The sequence below is a fragment of the Protomyctophum bolini genome, assembly GCF_963924005.1.
Source record: "Protomyctophum bolini genome assembly, chromosome: 20".
In the NCBI taxonomy this organism is placed as follows: Eukaryota; Metazoa; Chordata; class Actinopteri; order Myctophiformes; family Myctophidae; genus Protomyctophum; species Protomyctophum bolini.
The window spans coordinates 32,502,371-32,530,014 of record NC_137881.1 but is presented as its reverse complement, the minus strand read 5'-3'; the positions used below and the strand labels follow the sequence as shown (position 1 = coordinate 32,530,014).

At 42.7% G+C, this 27,644-nt stretch overlaps 1 protein-coding gene across 1 annotated transcript; it reads left to right on the top strand.

The window, feature by feature from the left end:
• The first annotated feature begins 1,068 nt into the window (after nt 1-1,068).
• Nucleotides 1,069-17,832, top strand: LOC308335338 (E3 ubiquitin/ISG15 ligase TRIM25-like). Its single transcript, XM_080792356.1, has 8 exons — nt 1,069-1,380; nt 12,012-12,389; nt 13,233-13,307; nt 14,065-14,298; nt 15,718-15,874; nt 16,554-16,613; nt 16,765-17,644; nt 17,677-17,832. The coding sequence occupies exons 1-7, from the start codon at nt 1,150-1,152 to the stop codon at nt 17,274-17,276; spliced, it is 1,647 nt and encodes a 548-aa protein (XP_080648482.1). The 5' UTR covers nt 1,069-1,149; the 3' UTR covers nt 17,277-17,644; nt 17,677-17,832.
• The last annotated feature ends 9,812 nt before the right edge of the window (nt 17,833-27,644 follow it).

Genomic DNA, 27,644 nt, shown 5'->3' with positions numbered 1-27,644 from the left:
TGTAGGTCTGCTATTTAGTTTTATCCTGAAAATGTGCAAATCTTTGAATATATATTGTTTCAGAGCAAACGTTTTTAACTCATCTTTGCTTCTGGGTAGTCCCTGGAACAACATATTTTCAGATACTGTAGGTGTCAGCGGCCAATTTCATAATATTTCTGGGGTCCTTGACATAACATAATTTGAGAACCACTAATATAGAAACATAGGTTTTTCTGAAAACTGTGTGGAAATGTGGACACAATCTTATCCAACATGTTCTGGTGGTTTCACTAGTAAAGTTGGTGTTTTACTGTTTTATAGATTTTAGAAGCCAGTGGTTCTCAAAGAGTGGTCTTAAAGTGCATTCTCAGCAAAATTACATAAAAATCAACCACTTGTATTCTAAACTTGGTTGTTTACATATTTTTTCTATGTGCCTATGTTTAATGGCTGTCTAAATGATTTCATTGTAACTTTTTTTTTCCTAATAAAGAAACAAAATTAAGTATACATTTGCTGCTTTATTATGTTTCTATAAATATGTGGGAGGGAGGTGAGCATGGGGGAGGAGGGGTGCGGGGTCGCAATATATATGGGGGGGGGGGAGTGGTGTCATAAGACAGCTCCACGCTGTCCTGCTGCTGCCTTCGGTAGCTGACGTTCGAGGCGCGGCAGAGTAGCGGGGCGCCGGCTACACGCGCGTCGGCGCGCACGGCACACGCTGATCAAGAACGACGCGGCCACATCGTGCGACGCGCCCGGCGGAGGACACGATCGGCGGCGCGCGGGGACCGCCTCACGCAGGCGGCGCGCGATGACTTGCTAGCTGGGTAGCTCCGTAACTCAAAAACAATACACCTTATTATCTTATAACCTTGTGTGAAGTTGTGTCACCAGGCGTTTCCAACTTTCCATACGGCGGGGAAATGAGTGTGTAGTGTGTAGTACAGATAGGCTACGATGTTCAACCACAAGCTGATACTGTTTGTGCAACACATGCACTGTCTCTTTAAAACCAGTCAAACTGGGTCGTACAAACTTCCAGGAAATCCCTCCCTCTTTGTCTCTCAGAGATTTCTTCAGAAATGAAACTCTCTCAGTGTCTCTTCAGAGTAAACCAGAGTGGTGTGTTTTCTCCTCTCAGTGTGAGTGTGGCTGTGTGTCAAAATGGCAGAACAACAACAGGGATGTGAGCTGGACCGGGACCAGTTCTGCTGTCCTATCTGTCTGGACCTTCTAAAGGAACCAGTGGCTCTACCGTGTGGACACAGTTACTGTAGCAGCTGTATCGAGGGTTACTGGGACCAGTATGAGGAGACTGGAGTCTACAGCTGTCCCCAGTGCAGAGAGAGCTTCAGTCCTAGACCTGTCCTGAGGACAAATACCATGCTGGCTGAGGTGAGATGACCTTACAAGTTACAACCACACATTAAACTAGCCCCTATCGGTAGAGTTCTCATCGGGCCCGAAATTTGAAGCTTAAAGATTAACGTGAAAGCAGATCAACTTGAAATCGCGTCTCCGTCGTCCTAGTAACTGCTGATGTTCCATTGTGGTCCTACACGGACCCCACACTGCGTAGCTGTCCTCGTCAATGCCAACTTATCAAAACATACCGATCTGATTCTCGTTTGGATTAAGAAGCGTCGGGGAGACGGACATACACTCACATTGCGTTGTGGTTGCACACCCTTTAGCCCTGTATTTTGTTGTTGTGATTGTTGTTGAGAAACAGGAAGACACTCGCCTTCTTCCTGTGACTGTCTATATACAACAATTCGTTTTATAAATGCAACTATGGGGATTAAACATATGTGTCACATACATTAACTATGCAGCCCATGTAATGCGTCAATATAAACGCATCGATGAAAGAATAAATGCATACCGTAAATAAATGAACGTTTTTTTCTGACGGGGTTCGAACTTTGTCCTCCGTTTGTCGGCATAAAGTTCCCCAGTCATGGAGCGTATGCCTACTACAGTGAGCCATTCTAGGCATGACAATTTGTAATCGTAATCAAATCATAGGTTATAAAAGCAGCTGTTAAGGTCCGGCTCGCAGACCATAACAAAGAAGGGAAACAAGCATGGGATAAATGTAAAAATGTAATTTATTAAATAGAATAATTAAGTTTAAAGTAGAACGAACAAATGTTTCCAACAAAAACTTGGCAGGGAAACTGAACTGCCACCACAAACTGAGAACTGAACAGTCAAACAAACAATATGCTCTGTGTGGCCATGCTCGGGTGTGGCCCAGGTGGAAGAGAACCACTGGCAAGGTGGCTCTTTTATAGTGATTGGAGGCACTGGCCAGCTGCCTCCAATCCTTGATTGCCACAACTCTCCAACCAGGTCCCATCACACTGAAAGACAGATTACTATTAGTAAAGCACACACAAACCCTGACATAGGCCCTGGGGCCGTCACACTCCCCCCTTCAAGACAGGGTCCCAACAAGAACCCTGGACAAAATTACTGCAGTTTACCGATTACTGAAAGTATACTTTTAAACATACCAGTATAGTCATAGACCTACTTTCAAATAGCCCAGAACCCAACCTCCCTCTAGCCCCTGCTCACATCCATATTAAGCTGTAGCCCACACCCCTCTCAGCAACAGGTACCTTTGAAGCAATTTAAGACAGTGGTGAAAACACAGCAAAAAATAAAATCATGAACAAGAACTAGTCATGGCTTTGGTCAAGGCAAATGTAAACTTTATATAGACCTCCAATTTTGACTGTGAGTGTTACCAACACACACAGGCGCAGACTTACAAAGTAGTTAGTACGGCACTGAAACTTAGTTTGCACCGGTTGTACTGGTTGATCAGGCCAAACACGTCCCCCGGCCAAATCATTTCCCAAAATCAGCGTAATGCCCTCAATAGGAAAAGCAGAAGACACCCCCATCCTAACTTCACGTTTACAGAACGCCGAGTGAAGCACAAATTTATGCACAGGCACATGGAACTTAGACATGCCCATGCCCAACACTGGAATACAGGAGCCTGTATCAGTCTTCTTGGAGAAAGGCAAAACAGACCCAAGTACAAATGAATGTGCAGAGCCTGTGTCCCGTAAAATGTTCACTGAAACCTTCTCCTTACTCCCTACCAGAGAGACCTGTCCTGTTGACAGAAATGGCACATATGACTCAAAACCAGATTTTTGCCTGAGAGGCGAGACTTTAGTCATTAAACCAACAGTAGCACTGGAGATTGGCACAGCTAATGCCGACGGCTTTACTTGGCCATCACTGTGCTTTTTCCTAGCCATGAGCAAGTCACAAGAATCTTTCCAATGGCCTTCCTTGTGGCAGTAGTGGCAAACATTATCATTGTTACGTGCAGCACGATGGCCCTGTTCTGTAAGATTTGCACCAGAACAGTTAGAGAAATACATCCCGCCAGCAGGATCAGTTCCTCTATCGCCCGTAACTGAATAAGAGTAGGAGTTTCCACCTCTATGAGTCAACATGAAATCATCTGCCAGTGCAGCAGCCTCTGATACAGTCTTTACCTTTTTCTCACTTATGTACCTTGCCACAGTCTCTGGAACAGAGTTCTTGAATTGTTCCAACACCAACAAGTTGCACAAGTCATGAAAGTCATCTACCTCTGATGCTGCACACCAACGGTTAAAATTAGTCCCTAGATCACGGGCAAACTACATGTAGGACTTGTTACCACTAGTCCAGGTTCTAAATCTCTGGCGGTATTCCTCAGGTACACGTTCATATATCTTCAGTACTGCAGCCTTAACTTTTCCATAGTCAGTGCTGTCTTCTGCAGACATTGAGGCAAATGCCTCCTGCGCACGTCCAGTTAAGACATTTCAACTTTGTGTCTCAACCTCTCCATCTCCAAATCCTTTTCCTTTAATTTTATCTGTAAGTCAGCATCCATCTCTTTCAACTTCACCTGCTCCTCGAAGGTTAGCCCAGTGGCCCCCGCGGGCACCGAGTCTACAGCTACAGTGGACTGAGGTGCAGTCAAAACATCCATATCATATAGACATGCTTTAACAATAGCTTTTATATCCGTTTTTAGTCTTTGATCACTCACATCAATGTTATAATGTTCAGCTATTTTTATCAGCTGATCTCTATTGAAGGTATTTAACCCTTCCTCTGACGGAGCATCCACAAATGCCTTAACCTCTGCCATGACAAAAAAACAACAAAACAAAAAACCCAGGAACCAGGACAGAGTATTGGCCATCCAAATGGATTCTCAAGACAGTAAATTGAGCCTCCCCTCTTACCTGCCTATCCAAAAACTTCCCTTACACTGCACACTAGTCTTCAAGGGATACTTGGGCGGGTATTTATGCACTGTAAACGCTAGCGTGGAAAAGGCGACCAGCAAGCTGGCAACCCCCCCAAGACTAGAGATGTGCCCCCGAGCATATAGCTCTAACCACTTTCTCCCCACACTACTTTTTAGAATGCTCACGAGTCCCAAGGGGAAACGCGCTTTACCTATAGGGTTAGCTCAAAATACTGCTAGAGATTAACAAAGGCCAATACTTACCCCAGTGCAAGCTTTGTCCATCCTGTGACTGACTAGTAACAAAACAAAAAAACTCTCAAAATCCCATTGCCGTTTCCCAATTTAGCGCCAACGAACTACTGCGCTCTTTAACCAAAATGTATTTTTTTAAACCACCAACTACAGGTAACTGTTTGAACGAGCCCCCATTTGTTAAGGTCCGGCTCGCAGACCATAACAAAGAAGGGAAACAAGCATGGGATAAATGTAAAAATTTAATAGAATAATTAAGTTTTTAAAGTAGAAAAAACAAATGCCTACAGATTTATTTTTATTTTTAACATCACCATCTCACCATCATCACCTATATAAGTTCACCTTATGGTAATTAATGTTATACAGGCCACATAGAAATAGTAAATATGATGCATGTTAGGTTACATTAACAATTTCTTTATAACATGACCTAAATAGGCCTATGCCTAAAAGCCACATTACACTGACGTGACTTGGTCAGTCAATGTGCTCCAAATTATCAAAGCGAATGGTGCTAATGTTTCAGTTTCACACACAATATTCTGCCCATTTAAAGCGTCAAAATAAACGCATCAACGGATGGATGAATATAAATTATAAAAGGCTCTCATCATGGGATTCGAAGTTTTGAACCGTCAGCATCTGTGCACCAGTCAGAAGCATGTGCGCCATTCTATATACACACTATCTGTTATCAGCACCTTCCAATAGGGCCAATATGGCTATACTGGCATACTCAGTGTTTCAGTATGTGATAATGTCACTGATGTCAATGACGGAGGCGCGCCGTGTGTGGTGGCCTTGAGCCACGTGAGGCACCGCCGAGCGAGGCGCTAGCCGAGCGAGTCGCCGTGCCGAGCGTTGCGACGGCCACCAGACCCGACTCAGCGCCGTCCGAGTTACGTCCCGATAGGCAGAGAATAATATTAGTAGCCCCTATAGTTTCCATGCGCCGACAATAGAGTTGGAAATGACACATTCAGCCAATGAGTATGCCAGTATGGCCATTGGAAGGTGCTGATAAACGATCCAATAGTCTACAGAGATCCGCTGATCTCCTAACTAAATAACTCTGTAGGCTACAATTTCTCAAATGTTTTTCATTGCATGTTATAGTGTACTCTTTAGTGGGGTCTTCTCTATCCTAGACAAAAACGATGCCAAAGACCAAATAGAAATAGGGATAGAACACCTAAACCTAACCTTAACGCATGTCTAACCAATGACTAGTCTAAACTAAGTATGTACCATAAGCCAGGGGGCTCAGTCATTCAGTGGTGTTGACATCTCAAGTTAATCTATTGTTTTGAGTCTCTATGAGTTTTTTTTACTGTTCAGAGATGAAGTACATATGGCACACTGGCTATGCTTCAGACTGGTGTGCTCCTGCTGACATTGGGAGGAGTTCGAATCATGTGAAATGTTGACAATTATTTATTTATTCATTCAGTCATCCGTTGATGCGTTTATTTTGACGCTTTAAATGGGCAGAATATTGTGTGAAACTGAAACATTAGCACCATTCGCTTGGAGCACATTGACTGACCAAGTCACGTCAGTGTAATGTGGCTTTTAGGCATATTTAGGTCATGTTATAAAGAAATTGTTACTTTAACCTATCATGCATCATATTTACTATTTCTTTTTTTTTTTCAAATTTTTTTATCCCACGATTTTGTAACCCAGTTTTTCTTTTCACCCTGTGCCAATTATCTAATGTAATCCTGGGCGCTACACTTCCTCTGCCAACCTGGGGGGGCAGCGGACTGACCTCATGCCTCCTTCTATGCATGAGGAGTCCAAGCTGCTTCTTTTCACCTGACAGATGGGAATCTCCCCGGCCGGACGTAGCGCGTGGAAGGGACACGTTATTCCGACCAGTTCCTTCCCCCTCCATCAGGCGCCCCGGCTGGCCAGGGGGAGGTAGTTTTAGAGACCAGGATTACTGCATGTTTTTGTGAGGGTATCTACCCTAGGGGACACGGGGAGAACATGCAAACTCCACACAGAAAGGCCCTTTCGCCAACCCCCGCCTCGGGTATGGGCACTGATGACGCGGAGGAGGGAACACGCCGCCAGTGCCCACAGCGTCCCCAGCGGGAATCGAACCCAGGACCTTCTAGCTGTGAGGCGACAGCACTACCAACTGTGCCACCGTGCCCCCTGCATATTTACTATTTCTATGTGGCCACTGGCCTGTATAACATTAATTACCATAAGGTGAACTTATATAGGTGATGATGGTAAGATGGTGATATTAAAAACAAATCTGTAGGCTTATTAAACAGCCGTTTTGGAAATCGGTGTGAATCTGAATGAGATTTCAAGTTGATCTAGTTCCCAGTTCGTTTTGAGTTGTGATTGCTGCTTTTAAAACTTATGATTTGATTACGATTACAAATTGTCATGGCTAGAATGGCTCACTGTAGTAGGCATACGCTCCATGACTGGGGAACTTTATGCCGACAAACGGAGGACAAAGTTCGAACCCCGTCAGAAACAAACGTTTATGGAGATAGACAGTCACAGGAAGACGGGGTTGTCTTCCTGTTTTAATAACAACAAAACATACGGCTAGCGCTAGCCTGAGTAGCCTCGGTCCCAGGCTTATACTGATCTGCGGCTAAGGTCCACATCGCAATGTGAGTGCCCAAGAATCGGATCGGATAACGGATTGGGTATGTGTTGGCATTGTGACAGAAAAAAAGTGGCATTTGCGAGGACAGCTACGCATTCTGTCGCCGTTAGAACATCTGCGCAGAAGACGCCGTTTCCACGGCGACTGATGACTTAATTTCATTTTGATCTGATTTCATCCAAATCGGATACACCGGCCTGACGGCAGTTTCTACATGCTGGGGACCCATACTAAACATTTATAATATAAAACGTTGGTGTACTAAACACAAGGCCGGTTCTAGGGGGGGGCAGGGGTGGGCACAGCCCACCCAAACGTGCGTCCTGCCCACCCAATCAAAAGTTATTATTATCCTGATAATAACAAAATGAGAAAATACGTTTCAGTGATTTTTTTTCAGCGACCTGGTCCAGAGAGGCGACCGGGGCGACAGTTGATAGTATGCTGGTAGGTAAAATAGCCCTGGTCCAGGGCTTACAGCGAGTCTCTCTCTGACAGACTCGCTGTAAACCCTGGACCAGGGCTAGTAGGTAAAACAGCACTTGAAAAGAACCGGTACTATGGTAAAAGCATTGGAGATGTTATTAAGTTTCTCTGTGTTAACGAGTTGGGGCTCCGTGGAACAAAATAAACCTTACGTGACCACACTCACCACAGCGATGCTGATGACGATCATGATGACATTGCTTCTGGTCTTTTATTTTTATTTTTAATTTGAGTACACCTTAGCGAAGGTTAATAAGCTAGCTGCTATTGCTAAGAGCATGAATAACAATGCTACAGTACATACACATCTAAGGGTATTCAAAATGAAATAATTGCAACATTAGCCAGCATGGTTCTTGCAGAGATCCAGACAAAATATTCAAAAGCTGACTTTGACTTTGAAAACTTTAGTTACTAGTTACTTTGTAGATTTGGATTATTATTACAAAACATTACCCACTTCAGCCCTATATACATTTTGGGTATTTGAAAATAGCCAATCTGCAACCTCACCATGTGTCACAATGCGACGGATTGCGAGTTTGTAGATTTGCTATTTTCAAAAGATTATTATCGACAGGGCCATTTCAGAAATGGAAAACAGATTCTCAAAGAAGAATTTAGACCTAATGACAGCCATATCATGCCTTGTACCCTATTCTGAGAGATTTCTAGACTCCACCTTGTTGGAGCCTTTGCACGCTCTTACTAGAACTGGAACAGACTACGCAACTCTGAAAAGGGAACTCTCATTGTTGCAAAGCCAATGTTGGTCAAGTTATGTTGTCCAAACGAAACAGACCTGGCCACTGTGTCTAAACACATGAAGACATACGAGAAAGCATTTCCTGTGTTGCACAAGCTGTCCCAAGCCCTGGTAAATGCAGAGGGCAGTGTCAGGAAGGGCAATTGCGTTAGCATACTGTTGGTCAAAGAAGGAGAAGATAGATGAACTGATATGATGATAGCATAGTTTTCTATGCATTTCGGGGGTTTGACACCCCAAATTATGTATGCCCACCTTAGTGGGGCTGGCTAAATACACCGGCCCGTCCTGGCCATAACTGGGTCAGCCCGAAGCTCGGCCCGACCCTAAAAATTAACATAATGTTGGGCCCGAAGCCCGATAATGCATGGCCACGCAGCAGCTGCGCTGGCCATGCATTAAAGTGGCGTTCTTTTTTTTCTTTGTCGGGCAGCAGCACGTGCCGTCAGTGGTTCAGTGTGCGTCTGTGTGTGTGGGAGTGAGAACGGAGTTCAATGGACTTATCGCCGAAATAAAGGATTTATGTAGCTCATGTTAGACTGTTAATGTACCATTTCCATATCATTCTAATGGATTCCATTTCCAGTGGTGGTGATAGTAGCTCCCCTTAAGTTTCCTCTGAAGTGAAGCTATGTCCAAGACTCCAAGTATCGTCCCCGTTCGTAGCCGCAATTTGCAACTCTAGATTTTTTTACAATGGGCTGAATCTAGAGTTGCATTACCCTCCATCCACTTCCTATTCATGTTTTTTGGTTTGTGATCTCCTGGTCTTAAATGACGTTAAACTCACATTGCAGCTGCAGTCCAAGCTTGAATTATCCTCTTTCAATCTGCTGTCGCTTTTTTTTCATAAAAATCCCCCGTAGAGATGTTATGAGCTACTTTCTGTCCAAAATATTCCAAGAGTGACAATATCGAGCCGCCATTTTGATTTTTGCAACGTGCCGTAAAACAAGACGTGAGGGGGAGCGCTTGTTTAATAGAATCTTACCTGCGCAGGTAAGACACCCAAAGAAGAGGCCGACGCCCTAGGGAGGGAGGGACGTTGCAAAAATCTAAATGGCGGCTCGATATTGTCACTCTTGGAATATTTTGGACAGAAAGTAGCTCATAACATCTCTACGGGGGATTTTTATGAAAAACAAGCGACAGCAGATTGAAAGAGGATAATTCAAGCTTGGACTGCAGCTGCAATGTTGGTGAGTTTAACGTCATTTAAGGCCAGGAGATCACAAACCAAAAAACATGAATAGGAAGTGGATGGAGGGTATTGCAACTCTAGATTCAGCCCATTGTAAAAAAATCTAGAGTTGCAAATTGCGGCTACCCCGTTCGGTGTCCAATAGAACAAACATAGCCTACAAAGTTTACAAACCATCCACGCACCCGCTCATGGCGTGTCTCGACAGCTTAGAGATCTGTTATTTTAAATCGGGCACATATAACGAGGAGCGCCGCCGCACTGGGGGACGGCGGTTATAATACTAATCATTTTGTAAATCAAATAGTCTGTAGCCTGCAGTGGACTGTAACAATGCGTGGTCATCATACACTACAGAATTATATGGATCGGTTGGTGACTATTATGACGTTGATTAGGTCTAATGATTAGGTTATTCATCGCAGCCATGCGGGTTTAACGAGATGGCTCAGTGCAACTGTTTTCGTCATGTTGCAGTCGATCGCGTGATGATCCGATTCATTTATAAAACATTTAGCATATGAACTGAAGCTCATTTGGTGCGCTGCAAACTAGAGGCCAGCCAGCGGTATAAACATTAAACAACCACCCCACCGTTCACTTCTCTCTGCCTGGGTGCAGTAATCCATTCCAAGCCCCCCGCCTCCACTCCTCCGTCTTCCTCCTGTCACAAGTGAATCGCCATAGCGCAGCCCTCTTCATAATAAATACATACTTGTAGGCTATATAGCCTACACAATGTGTACACATTACACAAATAACAGAATTGCTATTTTTATTATAACATTCTTGAAAAAAATCACGGAAAATCACAGAGCCCGAGGCTCGGCCCGGTTCGGGCAGAAAATGAGAACTCTACCTCTCGGGACCCTCCGTAAAGATTTCTGAAATTCACTTTACGTAGGGTCCCTATGCATTTATTCCACGCGCTATCATGGTATACAGATGTACATACCCTCCGTGCAGGTCGTGCTGCGGCCTTTTGGTGGCGGTGAGATGTTTCAAAAGAAGCTTATATCGGCTATAGGAGACAACGGAAACGTGGGAGAATTTTCATTTGGCGCAGAAGCCGTTAAGTACTTTGTTTGACCGTTTTGGCTGCTCTGAAATTCTCTCTTCATTCCTTCCTTGGCTTCCTTATTGACTTCCCATGGTATGGACGCACAGCTAGCCAGTCTCGGTGCTGGAGGGCCTCCAGCACCGAGACTGGCTAGCTGCGCGTCCATACGTTCCTGCCTCTGATCTGCTCCGTCTCAGGAGGTCCACAAAAAATAATTGTTAATAGAACATCACACGTCTGTTTAGCCACTGTAAACCTATAGCTCCATCAGCCCAATCTACAAGCTCACAACACGATGTGCAATATTTTTTGATGGTATCTTAATTTCTTTGCTGTCTGCAGTACTTTATGCTGCTAGGGTAATTTACACTGATCTTTGACTCTGTGAGTCACTGGTTAATCATTCAACCGTTGCGTCCCTATTTGTGGCATGTCATTCATATTATGCAAACATAATGGTTCTAGTGGTTAAGAGTGTCTGCTAAATGCTTACACTGTATAGGCTACATCTTGAACAAGGCAACTCTAACTTTAAACAATGCAAAGTTCAGAACCAGTGTTAAGATAATGTTACTGAGCAGTACAGGAGCTCAGAAGTCTCTGCTGTGTGTGTGTGTGTGTGTGTGTGTGTGTGTGTGTGTGTGTGTGTGTGACAGTGTGCGAACAGTACATGTGAGCGAGAGAGAGAGAGAGAGAGAGATACTGAAAGAGACTTTGCGTGTTTGTGTGTGTGTGTGTGATAATCAAACTTACTAATTCTGGTTTTGGTCCTACTTTGTTTATAAATCCAGACTCAAATTAGTATTGCCACCACCACCAATAAGAGCAGAGCTACCTCAGCCTCTGCACACGTGGAACTGGAACCCTCATGTTGTGTTGGTTGTACCTACTTTGCCTACTTGTGTTGTTTGCTATAACAAGTATTGATAGGCCTACACAGCATCATCAAAATCACCACCAGTCCCCCCTGGTGTTATTATCACTAACAGTACTGAAATGAAGGCATGAATGAATAGCCTGGAATAGGTGTGATTTTTTATTTTATTTTTTTGTAACGAAAAAGTAATCAGTGAAGTAACTAAATTACTTTTGAATTGATGTAACTAGTAACTGTAACTAGTTATTATTTTTTTAAGTAACTGTCCCAACACCGATGACTGTGTTGTATTTGTCCTCCTCAGTGAGTGACCTCCCCTCCTCTTCTCTTTACTTCCAGGTCAATGACTGTGTTGTATTTGTCCTCAGTGAGTGACCTCCCCTCCTCTTCTCTTTACTTCCAGGTCAATGACTGTGTTGTATTTGTCCTCAGTGAGTGACCTCCCCTCCTCTTCTCTTTACTTCCAGGTGGTGATGAAGCTGAGCAGTACAGGAGCTCAGCAGTCTCCTGCTGCCTCCGCTGCTCCGCTGTACGCCGGTCCAGCAGACGTGTCCTGTGATTTCTGCACCGGAGCCAGACGTCGCAAAGCTCTCATGTCTTGTCTGGTGTGTCTGGCCTCTTGCTGTGAGACTCACCTCCAGCCTCACTACAATGTTCCTGTGTTGAAGAAGCACAAGCTGGTCCCAGCCACCGACAAACTGCAGGAGAAGATGTGCTCCAGTCATGACAAGCTGATGGAGGTGTTCTGTCGCACAGACCAACAGTCTATCTGCTATCTGTGCACCATGGATGAACACAAGGGCCATGACATAGTGTCAGCTGCTGCAGAGAAGGCATTGAAACAGGTAGCACCGCCATCACTTGAAGACCCATCCCATGGATAATGTTTTAAAGATGGAAGCAACACTAAATAACAATGTCAGAGTACAAATCAGAGTGTTGTATAATAAAAAGTAATTACCCCTTAAAACCTGGAGCCCATTCTACAAAGCCTTCTAAAACAGTAGTTTTTTTGTGCCAAGGATCCCAAAATTCACATTTATTTCGCCATGGACCCCCATCTGAAAATGTTTTGGGCCAGTGAGCCCCAGAAGAGAACATTTGTGTTAAAATATTTGTTTTAAATGATCAATAAGCTTGCAGCGTGGCACAAACTGCCGTGCTATGAGCTTGTAGATCTGCTTGAGAACGAGAGCCAAGTTTGTTCTAAACCGCTGTTCTAAATGCTAAAGAGTTTTCTGAAAAACATTTGTTATAAAATCTAAAATGTTATACTTAAATTTAACCGCCTTTCAAGAGACCCAAGGACGCTTTTATGTTAGTTGTTTATTTTTCTGTATTGTAAAGTGTCCTTGGGTTTCTTGAAAGCCAAGTTATCTAAAACGACAAAGATGCTTTCCTGGTTTTAATGGGCTAAAGGACTAATTCAAGAACGGAGGGATTGATAACTTTCCATTAATCATATTTCATGTCCATTAATAAACTATATTTTGAGGAAGTTACACAATTTGATGATGCGTGGATCCAAACTATCTCCAATTTCACTTGTTTTTTACCCTGTATATCTCTCTCTCTCTCTCTCTCTCTCTCTCTCTCTCTCTCTCTCTCTCTCGATTGGATAGAATTGGCATCCCGACATTAAAGTCAAACTGTGTCCCTTCCTGTTTCTTCCTGTTTTTTGCCGTCAGGAGGAAGTCCAGCAGGAGATCCAGAAGAAAGAGAAGGAGCTGAAAGACCTGAGACAGGTCTTGGAGGACCTGAACGTGAGCTGATATTCTGATAATAGTTGTTGTTCTTCTTCTTGTTTGAAAGTATTTTGTGCCAGAAACGCCACATATAAGATCTGTGTTGCTAAAATGTTTCCACATATTGTGTTGTGAACTTGTAGAAGGGCTATTTTCAAACAGCTGCAGTAATTTCTATAGGCCGGGTTAACCCATCAAAACCAGAGGCCGATTCTAAAAATGTCTTCCAAATCCTAACAGTTTTCAGACAAACGTATGTTGCTTATATCAGTGGTTTTCACAACGTTTTCACGCAGGACCCCATAAAGCGTGTGACGAAGTGTCGTGATAATGGGCTTGTAGATCTGCTGCTTTTGAATAGCCAAAGTATAAAATCTGGTTTAAATGAGTATGACGTCAATCTAAAATGACTGCTGCTTTCCTGTGCCGCGCTATACGAGCTTGTAGGTCTGCTGTTTTTGAAAAATCGTGAAAATGTGTTGCAAAATGGGAACATTATTCTTTCAGAGCGTTCAGAACGTTTTTAACTCAAATCTTTGCTTCTGGGGAGTCCCTGGAACAACATACTTTTAGATGGGGGTCGGCGGCCAATTACATATCATTTTTGGAGTCCTTGACATGACATATTGAGTGATACTGTATATTTCAGAAAACTGTCAGTATTTAGAAGACCTTTTTTAAATTTCGACGTCAAGCCTGTGTGTGTGTGTGTGTGTGTGTGTGTGTGTGTGTGTGTGTGTGTGTGTGTGTGTGTGTGTGTGCATGCGTTAAGCAGAGGTCTGCAGAAGCAGCAGTGGAGGCCAGTGACAGGATCTTCAGTGAGATGATGGTCTCCATTGAGAGAAGACGTGGTGAGCTTAAAGAACTGATCCGAGATCAGCAGCAGAATGCAGTGTCTCAGACTGAGGCTCTCCTGAGACAGCTGGAACAGACCCTGGAGCAGCTGGAGAGGAGACATGCTGATCTGGAGGAGCTGTCCAACACTGAGGACAGCATCACTTTCATTCAGGTTCCACGCGTGGCTTTTTGACACTTTGGTTTCCACTCCTTTAGGACAAATGGGCTTCATAGTACAGGATTTCATTCCACTCCATCATATCATTCAAACTTTTTACAGACACACCAGACCTACAAGATCAGATGGCGAGCTTGTAGATTGGCTATTTTCACAAATTTTAAATATTTTGAAAGTATAAAATTATTAGATATATCTAGATAAATATAATTTGTATTCCAGTGTTCAATACTAAAAACACAAATACATTGTTGAATTGCAATTATATGAGAGTTAAAGACACATTCAATGAATTAAATTCAATCACAAGTCACAAGACTCATTCAGTCTCATTATGTGACCCCTCCCAGTATTTTCAAGTCGGCTCTAATGAAACGTCACAATAGACCTTTTTTTTGTTGGTGTTTTTCGTTTTTAGCCACATTAACACAGTTGGAATGCTAAAGAATGTTTTTATTCCATCAGAAAGTCGTTTTAGTGTCATTAAGTCGTTGTAATTACATTGCAAAAATGTCTCTATAATTACAGATTATTTTCCGTATTTTGGGGGTGTGAACATTCCTGCACGTATTTACATAGAGCTGTTTCGATTGGCCATACCTATGTATGGTTCTCCAGTTTCACGTAGCCGATCACCGCCCCATAAGTATAGCAACGTGTTCAGGCTGTCAGTAAACACAACATCATTCTTGTTGTTTGTTTGTGATGGCTAGTAACTTTGAATCGGAACGCTTGCTTAACGCTTTAAATGGACATGCACAAGACGATCTCATGGGAAGATTTATTTTAGATTTCATACACGGTGGCAGTGACTCGGATTTAGAGCTCACGGACGCAAAGCAAAGCTAACTAGACATTACAGGCCCGAAAATGAAGGCCCGGCCCTACCTGGGCCCTCATCAAACCCTGTACACTCAAGAGAATGTCCCCGCTACCACCCTTAGATCTCCATATACTGTATGGAGCTGACCTGTTCTGACCTCATCAAACCCTGTACACTCAAGACATGCTCCTTATATGGCCAGTAAATAATTCATTCCATGTTGATCTGACCCCTCCCCCCCATGCCAAAGCGCCAGCGCTCGCCCAGCAGTCTGCCGTCAACGAGGCGGATGTGTGCACGCGACCTCGCCGTTTAGGGTGTCTAAAATACTTGGTTCCTATTGTTTCGCTTTTTTCAACTTTTCTGTGAATTCAGGAGACTTGATTTTCTTTTTCTTTTGTTTTTTCTTCTGTTTTTGTCTTTTTGTGTGTGTGTGTTTTGTTTTGTTTTTTGTTTCACGTGTGTGCGTGCCTGCGTGCTTTTACTGAGTGAACGAGGACATCAGCTCAACTCCACCAAGTGTGATCAATGCACTAATCTATTGATCTGTCTAAAGTGGTTTTCTTGTCTCTCTGCTTGTCTCTCTCCAGAGTTTCCAGTCTCTCTCCAGTTCCACTGGATCTCCAGTCTCACCCAGTGTGCTCATCTGTCCTCTGAGGTCCTTCACAGGTGTGACTGATGTCGTGTCTGGTCTGAGAGACCAACTAGACGACATCCTGAAGACAACTTGGCCACAGATAGAGAGAGGTGACATTTACATGTGTTTCTAGTTGTTCATAGTAAACATGGATGGATGAAGCCAGAAGGCAACTGGAGATGTTTGAACTAGAACAGACTGATGGTACACAGGTTGGCTGTCTGTCAGATTAGACAGTAAAATGTAAGAATTAAGTAAAAATATATTACTCAAAGGTGACATTTCAATGTGTTTATAGTTTTTCTAAGCAGCCTCTACTGTACAGTGCATTTCTAAGTGTTGAATGGATTATAAACAGGTGGAAGTATGTCTAGGAAGGATAGGCTACTAAAGCCTATACTGTAGTATGGGGGACAGTACAGTATGTTTGTGCGGCACAGAGTGACGCGCTATGAGCTTGTATATCTGTTATTTTTTAATAGCCAACCAATTAGTGTTGATTTTCACAGCACATTTTGATTTCTATATTTTGGCAGGCCTTTATGGTGTCATCATAGCTGATTTTACACTTGGTTGCATGCTGAAAATAGCAGACCTACAAGCTCACAACGCGTCACGCTGAGACGCGCTGCGGGTTTGTAGGTCTTGGTTTGTATGAAACCAAGCATAAAATGACTGACCTGATACTATGGAGCTGTAATAGCTTTAACTTTTTGACCAAACACTTGAGTTAGATCCATTCTTCAGTGTGACGTCATGATGACGTCCACTGTTTTCTTGTGTCTCCAGTGTGTGCAGTTGATGTTTTACATCCAGCGGAGCCTCAGACCAGGGAGGACTTCTTACAATGTGAGTCCATGTTGATGTTGTTTCTGAACGTTGACGTTTCACTCTGATGTGTTGTCATTTAAAGCTCTAATGACTTTGATCTGAGAGACTAACTAGTCTAAACACAATGAGGTTCATGAGGTTTGGATTTTCTCTTGTCGTGTTCTCACAGATTCCTCTCCTCTGTCTCTGGACATCAACACAATACACAAACGGCTCTCCCTGTCAGAGGAGAAGAGGAAGGTGACTTTAACACGACAACAACAACCTTACCCTGATCATGTAGAGAGATTTACTGCCTGTCAGGTGTTGTGTACAGAGGGTCTGTCTGAACGTCGTTACTGGGAAGTAGAGAGGAGTGGTTATGGGGCTCGTATAGCAGTCTGTTATAAAGACACCAACAGACGAACCTACTTTGGAGACGATGATAAATCCTGGTCTTTACAGTGTGATAAAGACTACACGTTCATACACAACAGTGTTGATACTAAAGTGTCAGGGCCTGTCTCCTCCAGAGTGGGGGTGTACCTGGATCACAAGGCAGGTACTCTGTCCTTCTACAGTGTTTCTGACACAATGACCCTCCTCCACACAGTTCAAACCACGTTCACACAACCTCTGTATCCAGGGATATGGCTTTATTGGAACCATGGAGATACAGCAGAGCTGTGTAAGACATGGTAGACATGGTTAAGAACACTGATGACGATATTCAGTTGAAAACTGAGTTTTCTTCATTTGATTCTAGACTCTCCCTTCTAGATGAAGCGTGTGTTAGAATGATGTGTCACCATCATGATCAATGGATCAATAGATTGTGTTCCGCTCAATGCGTTTATTTGCAGATCAATCATTGTACAGTATATTCCCTGTTATCTTGTAGATGTTATTACAGAGCCCTCTGTCAGTCTGTAGATTGGTTATACTTTAATAGTAGTGTAATGCACTGGTTCTCAAACTGTGGGTCAGAACATTGTGTTCTCATTCAACAGTACACACTGTTTTTGTTGTGGGGGTCCCCAGTGCAATTTGATTATTTTTGGGGGTCCCCAGTTTAACTAGATTATTTTTGGGGGGTCCCCAGTTAAAATATGATTATTTTGGCGGACGTTGAAAGAATGGTCTAATTCATATAGAGGACTTTGCGACCATCGGGTAATCAATATGTTTTTCATTAACTTTATTTAATTTACACTGATTTGTTTTAAAAAATAAATGTGAGCACTGTGGCTGCAACCTCTAGCAGAGTGTTTTAGTCTTATTTTGAAGAATGTTTCTGTCTCTCTGTGAAAGTTATCTCCATGTTTAGAAGATATGTTTTAGTCTGTCTGTCTGTCTGTCTGTCTGTCTGTCTGTCTGCCTACATTCAAAATGAATTAAGAGTTCTCAATCTCTGCCCGAACCGACCCGGCCGAGCTAGCCTGGCTAATGAACCAGACTAATACCACACCGCCGGTGGGCAATTATTCTTTGCCAACGGCTGATTCGGTCTGGCTTATTAGCCAGGCTAGGGCCGAGCCTCGGGCTCTGTGATTTTCCGTGATTTTTTTTTTTTTTTTTTTATAACAAAAATAACAATTCTGTTTGTGTAATGTATTTATCTAATATGAAGAGGGCTGAGCTGGTGAATGTTGGCCATTAACTTTTACAGTTTAGGCTATTATAGCCTACTATTATGTGACTGCATGGTGGAGGAGGAGGTGATGATCAGTAGCAGCGCACCAGAGAAGTGACAGATTAGAACGGTGGTTGTTGAACTTGCTGCTGCTGGCTGGCCTCTGGTTTGTGAGCCAAATGAGCTGCCTAGTGCTCAGCACCAAGTATATAACTTACGTTAATTAACTCGCCATATTATGCTTAAATGTTTTATAAGACCATCGATTCATCCGCAATAGCTCGTTTTGGAAACGTCAGGGGTCTCGTTGAACCCAGCTGGGTGAATAAGCTAAATTAGGCTATTCCTAATCAACGTCACCAGTCACCACGGTAAATGCTCCATATAACTATGAAAGCGCCTGCATGTACACGTAATACAGTTACATGATGACCAAGAAGCAATGTTACAGTCCACTGTAGGCTACAGCTATTTGGTTTCCAAATCGTATCGCAGCTCGCCTCGTTGTGCGCCCACTGCCCAAAATATAAGATCTGCAAGCTGTCGACACGCCATCGAGCGGCATGTTGATTGTTTGTATGTCTGTTCTTTTGGTTAGGCAACGCACATTACAACGTGTGCTATGTGGGTTTGAGAGGCAATGATTAATGTAAACTATACAGTAACCTAGTAGGCTATTATAGTAGATTATAGCAAAGTTAGTTGTCATATTGTATAGCTTTGAATCGGGACTAGTCTGTTGCACAACTGTGAATGATGAGGTTGCAACGGGGACAGTATTGGACCTGGTTCAATATCCCCAATATCCCAAATATGCCTATCTGTCCTAAACCCTTACATTATGGATAATGTTCGCTTATTCGTCTCAACTGCTCGGAATCCCATGAATGAATAAACACTTTTAAAGAAGTAGTGAAATTAGTAGATCTACAAGCTCATCGAGATGTGTTTGTGTTGCTTGTAGATCTGCTATTGTCACTAGTTTGGGTCTCGGGGGAGACGTCTAATTTGTCTTTTGTGTCTCGAGCTAAAAGGTTTGGTCCAGAACCAATGTTCGCCTTGAAAAAGAAATAAATAAATGTAATCCTTAACCTTTAAGCTAAAATAATTATGACCGGGGACTTATTTTTTTTTAAAAATTTATGGTCTTTATACCCTGTCCTTGTGCCCTCAAAAAGTTGACCACACTAAAGGCCAAGTGGCCTTGCCCCTAAAAGGATGAAATTCCAGGCCTGGCTTTGAATGAATGTAATATGCTTCTTGCCTTCATTGAGATGAAACGTATGATGTATGATATAGAGTCCCAGGGGTGCCCACACTTTTTTGACTTGAGAGCTACTTTCAAAATGACCAGCTCAACATGATCTACCCACCAAAAACATAATACCATTGCTAAAAATGGCTTTGGAATAGCGGCACTGGCATTATATTTAAGACAAATACACTTGGAATGGGAAAGGGGAGAATTTTTTACAATTTATTTTTGTATTTAATTTGTAATCTACTGACATTTGTGCGCAGCACAACACTCTTGAAAACAAAGTATTGCATTATGAGTTTGAGCTGACAGGCCCTTTTTATGTCAGTCAATCAATCAAGTCAACTTAATTCAAGTGGCACATGCCAAAAAAGGTTTTTAGATTTAAATTAAATATTATTTAGGGGCATGTCATCATGTGATCTACCTGCACAGCAATTGTGATCTACTGGTAGATCGCGATCTACCTTTTGGGCACCCTTGATATAGACTATAGTCTATAGTGCATATAGTATGAACAGAAAAGTGATATCGAGTGCATATGTCATGTTTATACACACTTTATTGATATAATATACTGTATACTGTATATTGTGTTACTGGGGCAATTATTAAGGTTGATGCTTTGAATGTAGGTATGCATTTTAATGCCTTCATGAATATTTAATGTATATACACTATAGTGCCAGTGGATATATTATTAATGGATTATATTATATTAACAATATTTTATATATATATTGTAAAATGCATTAAGACAAACCAACGGTGCATGTGTGAACAAGAACATGACATTGGATACAGTATACTGGTGGAGTGAAGATGACAGCGTCCTGATCTGGAAGGTGAAAGGTTTGCTACTGTATAGGAGTCGGCTCAACGCTTGCCGTCAAATCGTGCTTCCAATACATAAAGCTGTTGCATTTGTATATTAGCGCAACATAGAAACTGGTCCCATTGTGCTATAACTGCATGGCTCAGACTGGAGGTACTGTAATTCTGCAAACTGTTAATAAATATTTCAATCAATCAATCAATCAATCAGGTGAAATGTACTCATTTCCAGCTTTATATTAACATGCTATGGGCCAGGCTGTAGCAGCCTGACGTCTTTATTTTAGACGTATTAATCCAGCTTTCACATTTTACCGTCAAGTGATCATGCAGGCAAACATGTTCTCTCCGCAGTAAATAAATAGAAGTTAGATTAAATAAATAGCAGTTAGATAATGATGCGCATCTGCAGTGTAGTAGCTGTGTCGGTGTTGTTATAGCCGAGCTTATAGCCTCAAACCTCATAAAAAATGCTGTATGGCTTCATGTGTATCAATTAAAGGACAACTTTAGGTTTTTTCAACAGAGTTTCATGTTTTAGGTTGTTATTAGAGAAAGTATAAGATGAGTGTTTTTCATTTGCTGCTTTCTTTTGTTTTAGGGATTTTAGCTCTTTTTGACAGGGGGGCGGGGGCATTCGAGCATGGGGCTAAATATGTATTCTTTTACATAATTTTATAGCGATTTCTTTTTTTTATCATTTACTATAGTCCTACTAGACCCCAAGAAATTACATCTGGCCACAAAAGTTCACAGGATCTACTGAATATGAAGGTAGCCTATACTGGGGGGAAGCCACACTGTATAGGCTCAATATGTCAGTTTGTCACATATTTTGTGGCCAGATGTCATTTCATGGGGTCTAGTAGGACTATAGTAAATGACCAAAAAAAAAAACATCGCTATAAAATGTTGTAAAAAAAATACATATTTAGCCCCATGCTCGAATGCCCCCGCCCCCCCCTATCAAAAACAGCTAAAATCCCTAAAACAAAAGAAAGCAGCAAATGAAAAAAATAAATACATTCATCTTCTATTTTCTCTAATAACAACCTAAAACATGAACCTTGGTTGAAAAAAAACTAAAGTTGTCCTTTAAGCTGATGAAATAACATTACTTTCAACAACATCCCCAAACGCATAATATGCTCTTTAATATGCTCAACAGTTTGTTGCATCATTAATCAGTTACACTTACGCTCGGAGAAAAGACGCCAGAACGGAACTTAATACCATGTATAGAGCGTCGCAGTCCCGCCCCCTTTCATGACGACGACAGGCCTATAGGAAATAATTCCCCGTTCCTTTTTCTCATAGACATTTCAAAAAGTATTTATTTAAAGACCTTTTAAAGCCGCGGACAAAGCCAACTGGGACCGTGACAAAATCATTACAACAATATTGTGCTGTCATGATTTATATTGTCCGAACAAATAATTACAAAGAAGAAAAACAACCAAAAAAGGGTTGTTCCCTGCCCTTTATTTTCTTCTTTCGAATGATTTGCACGCACGCACGCGCGCACATGCACGGAGACAGAGACAGAGAGAGGACAGACAGACAGACAGACACACACACACACACACACACACACACACACACACACACACACACACACACACACACACACACACACACACACACACACACACACACACAGTGGACTGAGAGGTTATCCAGCCTGACAGGATGCTGTCATTGAGAGCAGCTGTGGGTCAAGACCATTCTCTGCCACTCATGCACGCACGCACACACACACACACACACACACACACACACACACACACACACACACACACACACACACGCACGGACCCACGGACGTCACTCCATATTACTGTGAGTGTGACTGACCTGACTGTACTGCCACACAGATAAAGATAGCATGCTGCTTTCTTATATAGCGTGAACTGCAGCTTTCAAGGCTGACTGAAAGGAGCTATCGATTATTTTCGTATTGATTGTTTTGTCTAATACATTATTGATTCATTGAGTAATTCAGCTCAAAGGCGTGGGGTTGGTTTCTGTGGTGTTTCTGTGGTGTTTCTGTGGTGTGGTGGTGCGGTAGGCTGCCTGACCCACTGCTGGCCCCTTGGGCCTTTTACACTATGCCATAATTGTGGAGGAACGACATACAGCTATATTATTATCAGTATACCATAACCCATTTTGACCTGAGATCAGTTTCTAAAAATGTCTTCTAAATCCCGACAGTTTTCCGAAAAAGCTATGTTTCTTTGTCAGTCGTTCGTTTGATTTAAAAAAAATAGAAGACATATACAAGCTTGTAGCGCGGCACTCGGTGGCGCGCTATGAGCTTGTAGATCTGCTATTTTTCAATAGCTAAAGCTAAAACACCAAAAGGGTTCCCGCCCCCAAAATGGGATAATAGGGGTAATATGTTTAATTCACTGAGGTGGCATTACATTGATTTATATACAGCACAGGCAAGGAGGCATTACTATAATGTCTGAAATGACTACAGTATGTGGCTGTAGTACAGATTGTTCACATCATGTCCTGCCATATTTGGCAATTCAGTAGATTGTCAGTGTGTCACTGATAGCTCAGAGAGCAGGTCGTCCAATGCTCCGTGGGTCCGTGATTCGAATCCCGGCTCCTCCTCCTGTCCACATGTCGAAGTCTCCTTATTGTTCATGCGAGGCACTGAACCCCGCCATATTAGGAGCAGCGGTGGCCGAACGGTTTGCGGAGCGGTCTTGTTATCGGAAGGTCGCTATAGTTCGTATCCCCGGACCGGCACGTTAAAAATTACCACCGCTGAAGTGCCCTTAATGGACAAGGCATTGAACCCCCTACCATGAAATGTTCTATGAGCAGGGCCTGGCTGTAAACAAGTTCTTGAGCTTAGTCCAGTTACCCTGGGTAAACATGGTACCTTTCCTTTCCTTTTACCTTGCCTCCAGTGGTCGCCACCATTGCTGGTTGCGTGAATGTGGGAAGTGAGGACACACTGGCGTCGACTGTTCGCCGCTTCACCTGTATGAATTGAATGGGCCATAATTCTAAGCGCTTTGAGTAAGCACGTAGTGCATAGAAAAGTGCTATAAAAATGCAGTCCATTATTATGATGCATTGCCAAGCGGTATTATATTATGTAAAAATATATTCTTCAGATTCCCTGAATAGATAAGAGTTCCTCTGCTGGACACTTCTTTTCAGTATAGCAATAGCCATGTAGAATTAGGCAATTAGCATATCAATCAGTGAACAAAACCTGCAGGGAAAAAGATCAGGATCAGGAAAGAGTTGGAACTGTAATTGTTTGAATTATAAATAAATAAATATACACATTATAACCACAAAGCCATTAGTTCAGTGTCTTACAATAATGCTCTCAGACCACGTACTGTAGCCTACTTGTTTTACAGTTGTAAATAATTGTTATCACACTGTTTATTTTTATCCCACACCACAAAACAATTCCTTCTTCCCACATTGACTGGTTTCCATTCCAAACCATTAGTCCCACCACTCGCTCGCTCGCTCACTCACTCAATCACTCACTCACTCACTCACTAGGCCGTTACTTGTGGTCAGATCAATCTCTTGCGGTGCTTTCAGACGGGCATTGATTAACGCAAACGTTGTCACGTGGATCAATGGCAGGTCTGCTCTGCTCCGGTTCTGCTCACGAGGGGCGCGACAATGCAAGTGTAAAAATAAAGAAATCACAATGCAGGGTTCTAGTCAGTCACGGCACGGGCGTGTGCACGAAACAAGCACGCGTGTGCACATTTCACGGTCCGACTGCACTCACGTAAATGTGCTTGCGTTGTCGCCCACCTCGACTTCTCCGCGCGTACGGGGAAAGAAAAAAAAACGCAGGTCTCATTGAAGATAAATTACTAGACGCGCGTTAATCGCTGCTCATCTGAAAGGACCTTTTACGCCGTGCCTGATATTGACCCTCCCAAACACACATGGACAGAACCTTCTCAATAATCTCTATCATATCAATCAGTTCATCTGACAGGTTAGCACCCCTCAGAGCCTTAGCGATTTCACTAATTGTTCGCTAAAAGGTCAGACAGATTTAGGCTTTATCCATGGCGGCGCAAAAATGGGCCTGCGTCAGTGACGTCAACTCGGTTGGGGGCTGGAGGGCTTGGGGCCCCCGTGAATAATTTGTAACTCCTCTTTTGTCCCGACTTCCTAACTGTCCAGGGGCGGCGGGTGGTGGGAGGGTGGACGTTTTTGCCTGTCCTCGTTTACGTTTGCGCAGTTCAGCCATTCAAATGCAAATATTATTTGCATTTGAATGGCTGAACTGCGCAACAAGAACTGCGCAACAAGGAAAGGCATATTTTATACCCTACCTGGCAGGTTAAAACAAAAGCCACCATATTATGGTGGCTTTTGTTTTAACCTGCCAGGTAGGGTATAAAAGATGCATGCAGTACTCCATATTTGGTCATGCCTGACACAGAACTCCATAAGCTGGCCTGTTCTGACATCATAACACTCCATATTTGGTCATGCCTTGACACAGAACTCCATAAGCTGGCCTGTTCTGACATCATAACACTCCATATTTGGTCATGCCTGACACAGAACTCCATATTTGGGCATGCCTGACAAATAACTCCATATATGGGCATACAAGGGACACAGACGTATAATGTGTGGGGCATGCATTGCCAACTTGCATTGTTCGAAGTAGGCCAGTGCCCAACGGGCACCGCTCTAGTATTGCATAATGATCATTACCTCATTCATCACCGCCCCAACACACACACACACACACACACACACCCACACACACACACACCCACACAAACGCACTCCCTTGTGCGTTAATTACATGTATACATGTATCGTTGTAGTAATTAGGAAGTTTCTTACTCAACCAATTAGCAGAATTGACACCCACGCATAGGCCTAGTGTACTCACCCAGGCACACTCCTGTCACACCAATCACGATGTGACGATGTACAGCCTATAGGAAACCTAGCAGAACCAAGTCGTTTTACCCGCAAGATGTAACGATAATGACGTGTCAAAAACACACTCGCCTCACACACTTTCTTTTTGATAGCCTATTGTTTGGACGGATGATCGATTTCTATGCAGTTGACGTATATGTTTTCTGCACGCTTACTGTAAGTCGCTCTGGTTTTAGAGTGTCCTCTAAATGCCCTAAATTGTAAATGGATTGATTCAATATTATTAACACTTTCAGAACCACAGCAGTACATACAGTACATGCACGCACACGGGCACGCATGCACGCACGAATACAGTACATACACACATTCACATACCTATCACATACCTGGTGTAATAATGATGGATGTGTAAGCACAAGTTAGAACACTGGCTGGGCATTGCTGCCTGACGCACCTCCGACTGATATGAGGTTAGGGGACTTACTTGGTCGGTTAAGACTGATATGAGGTTAAGGGGACTTACGTGGTCGGTTAAGACTGATATGAGGTTAGGGGACTTACGTGGCCGGTTAAGACTGATATGAGGTTAGGGGACTTACTTGGTCGGTTAAGACTGATATGAGGTTAGGGGACTTACTTGGTCGGTTAAGACTGATATGAGGTTAGGGGACTTACTTGGTCGGTTAAGACTGATATGAGGTTAGGGGACTTACTTGGTCGGTTAAGACTGATATGAGGTTAGCGGACTTACGTGGGCCGGTTAAGACTGATATGAGGTTAGGGGACTTACTTGGTCGGTTTAGACTGATATGAGGTTAGGGGACTTACGTGGTCGGTTAAGACTGATATGAGGTTAGGGGACTTACGTGGCCGGTTAAGACTGATATGAGGTTAGCAGACTTACGTGGGCCGGTTAAGACTGATATGAGGTTAGGGGACTTACTTGGTCGGTTAAGACTGATATGAGGTTAGCAGACTTACGTGGGCCGGTTAAGACTGATATGAGGTTAGCAGACTTACGTGGGCCGGTTAAGACTGATATGAGGTTAGGGGGACTTACGTGGTCGGTTAAGACTGATATGAGGTTAGGGGACTTACTTGGGTCGGTTAAGACTGATATGAGGTTAGGGGACTTACGTGGCCGGTTAAGACTGATATGAGGTTAGGGGACTTACGTGGTCGGTTAAGACTGATATGAGGTTAGGAGACTTACGTGGCCAAAATACATTTTCGTCAATATTTAGTCAGCTAAAACTAGACTAAAACTAAAACATTGTGATTTCAGATAATTAAAATATGACTAAAACGAAATGAAATTGCATTCAAAAGACGAAGACTATACATCAAAATGTTCTGTGAAAATCAACACTGATCATGTGTTGTCAGCTATAATGTCTCACATGGAAGACCCAGTAGTTATAATAATAATAATATTGTATTATTGTATAAATTACTGGCCGTCTTCCCTGTGAGAGTAGTTGCATAACAGCACTATACCAGAGACTATTCATCATTATTGCATCATTTATAGCTCACAACTATCGTATACATTACTCTAATGCAGCTGTTATCAACCTTTTTCTGAACAACACGGGTCCTATCTTGCGCCACCCCTTAGCATTTTTTTTTACTATTTAAAAAACATTTTAAAATAGTTCAACTAGCCGATCTATAAATACATCGAAACGTTTATAGCTTGTAGATCGGCTATTTGAACTATTTAAAAAAAGGTTTTTCAAAATAATAACAAATGAGAAAATTAGTTTAGGGATAAGAGGTGGCCCCCGGCCTTAGCCCCACATGTCGAAATCTATTTCAAGTAGCAATTGTTTTTGTCAACATTACATTCATCTACATGTGTGCACATGCTGTATTGTAAAATACCACTGAATGGACATACAAAAACAATATTTGTTGCCACGACAACGGACAGCAGCTTGACGTCACGGCTCAGGAGACCTTGGCTTCAATATTTTTTTCTTGTCCATTGTCGACTGACCTAGATATAGTATAATTAATTCAAAACAATCTAACCAATTATTTCTATGAATAGATTCCTTGTACAAGACCACCATGTCCAAGAGTTTTATTTTTTCCGGAGAAAAAAAAGCACACGTGTTTTAAATTGGTAAATGGACACCATAGACACACACTACTCTCTCTCTGTCGCTAAGTAATTAGTCTCATGTCGCACAGCTGCGCATAGTTTATCCCCTGCCGGGAGCTGCCTATATGCCATAAAACCATAGGTGAGTTCCAGGCTACTTCGACACTAACTCAGCCCGGGTTTTCTCAGAATCAAATGTTTTATGGTCATGATTTTGCAGGAGATAGGCTAAAGTCCAAAGGGAAGCATGCACCACAGGTGCTGAACAAAAGATACGTGGCCTACGTACATGGAAATCGGAAAGCAACTACAAGAGCTCATTGAAGA

What these genes read in the sequence shown, in the direction of transcription:
- LOC308335338 (XM_080792356.1), top strand. Translation starts at nt 1,150, where the DNA reads ATGGCAGAACAACAACAGGGATGTGAGCTGGACCGGGACCAGTTCTGC. An exon ending in CAGAGAAGGCATTGAAACAG is followed by an intron (nt 12,390 to 13,232) that starts GTAGCACCGCCA and finishes TTTTGCCGTCAG; the next exon opens with GAGGAAGTCCAGCAGGAGAT. An exon ending in CAGGGAGGACTTCTTACAAT is followed by an intron (nt 16,614 to 16,764) that starts GTGAGTCCATGT and finishes GTGTTCTCACAG; the next exon opens with ATTCCTCTCCTCTGTCTCTG.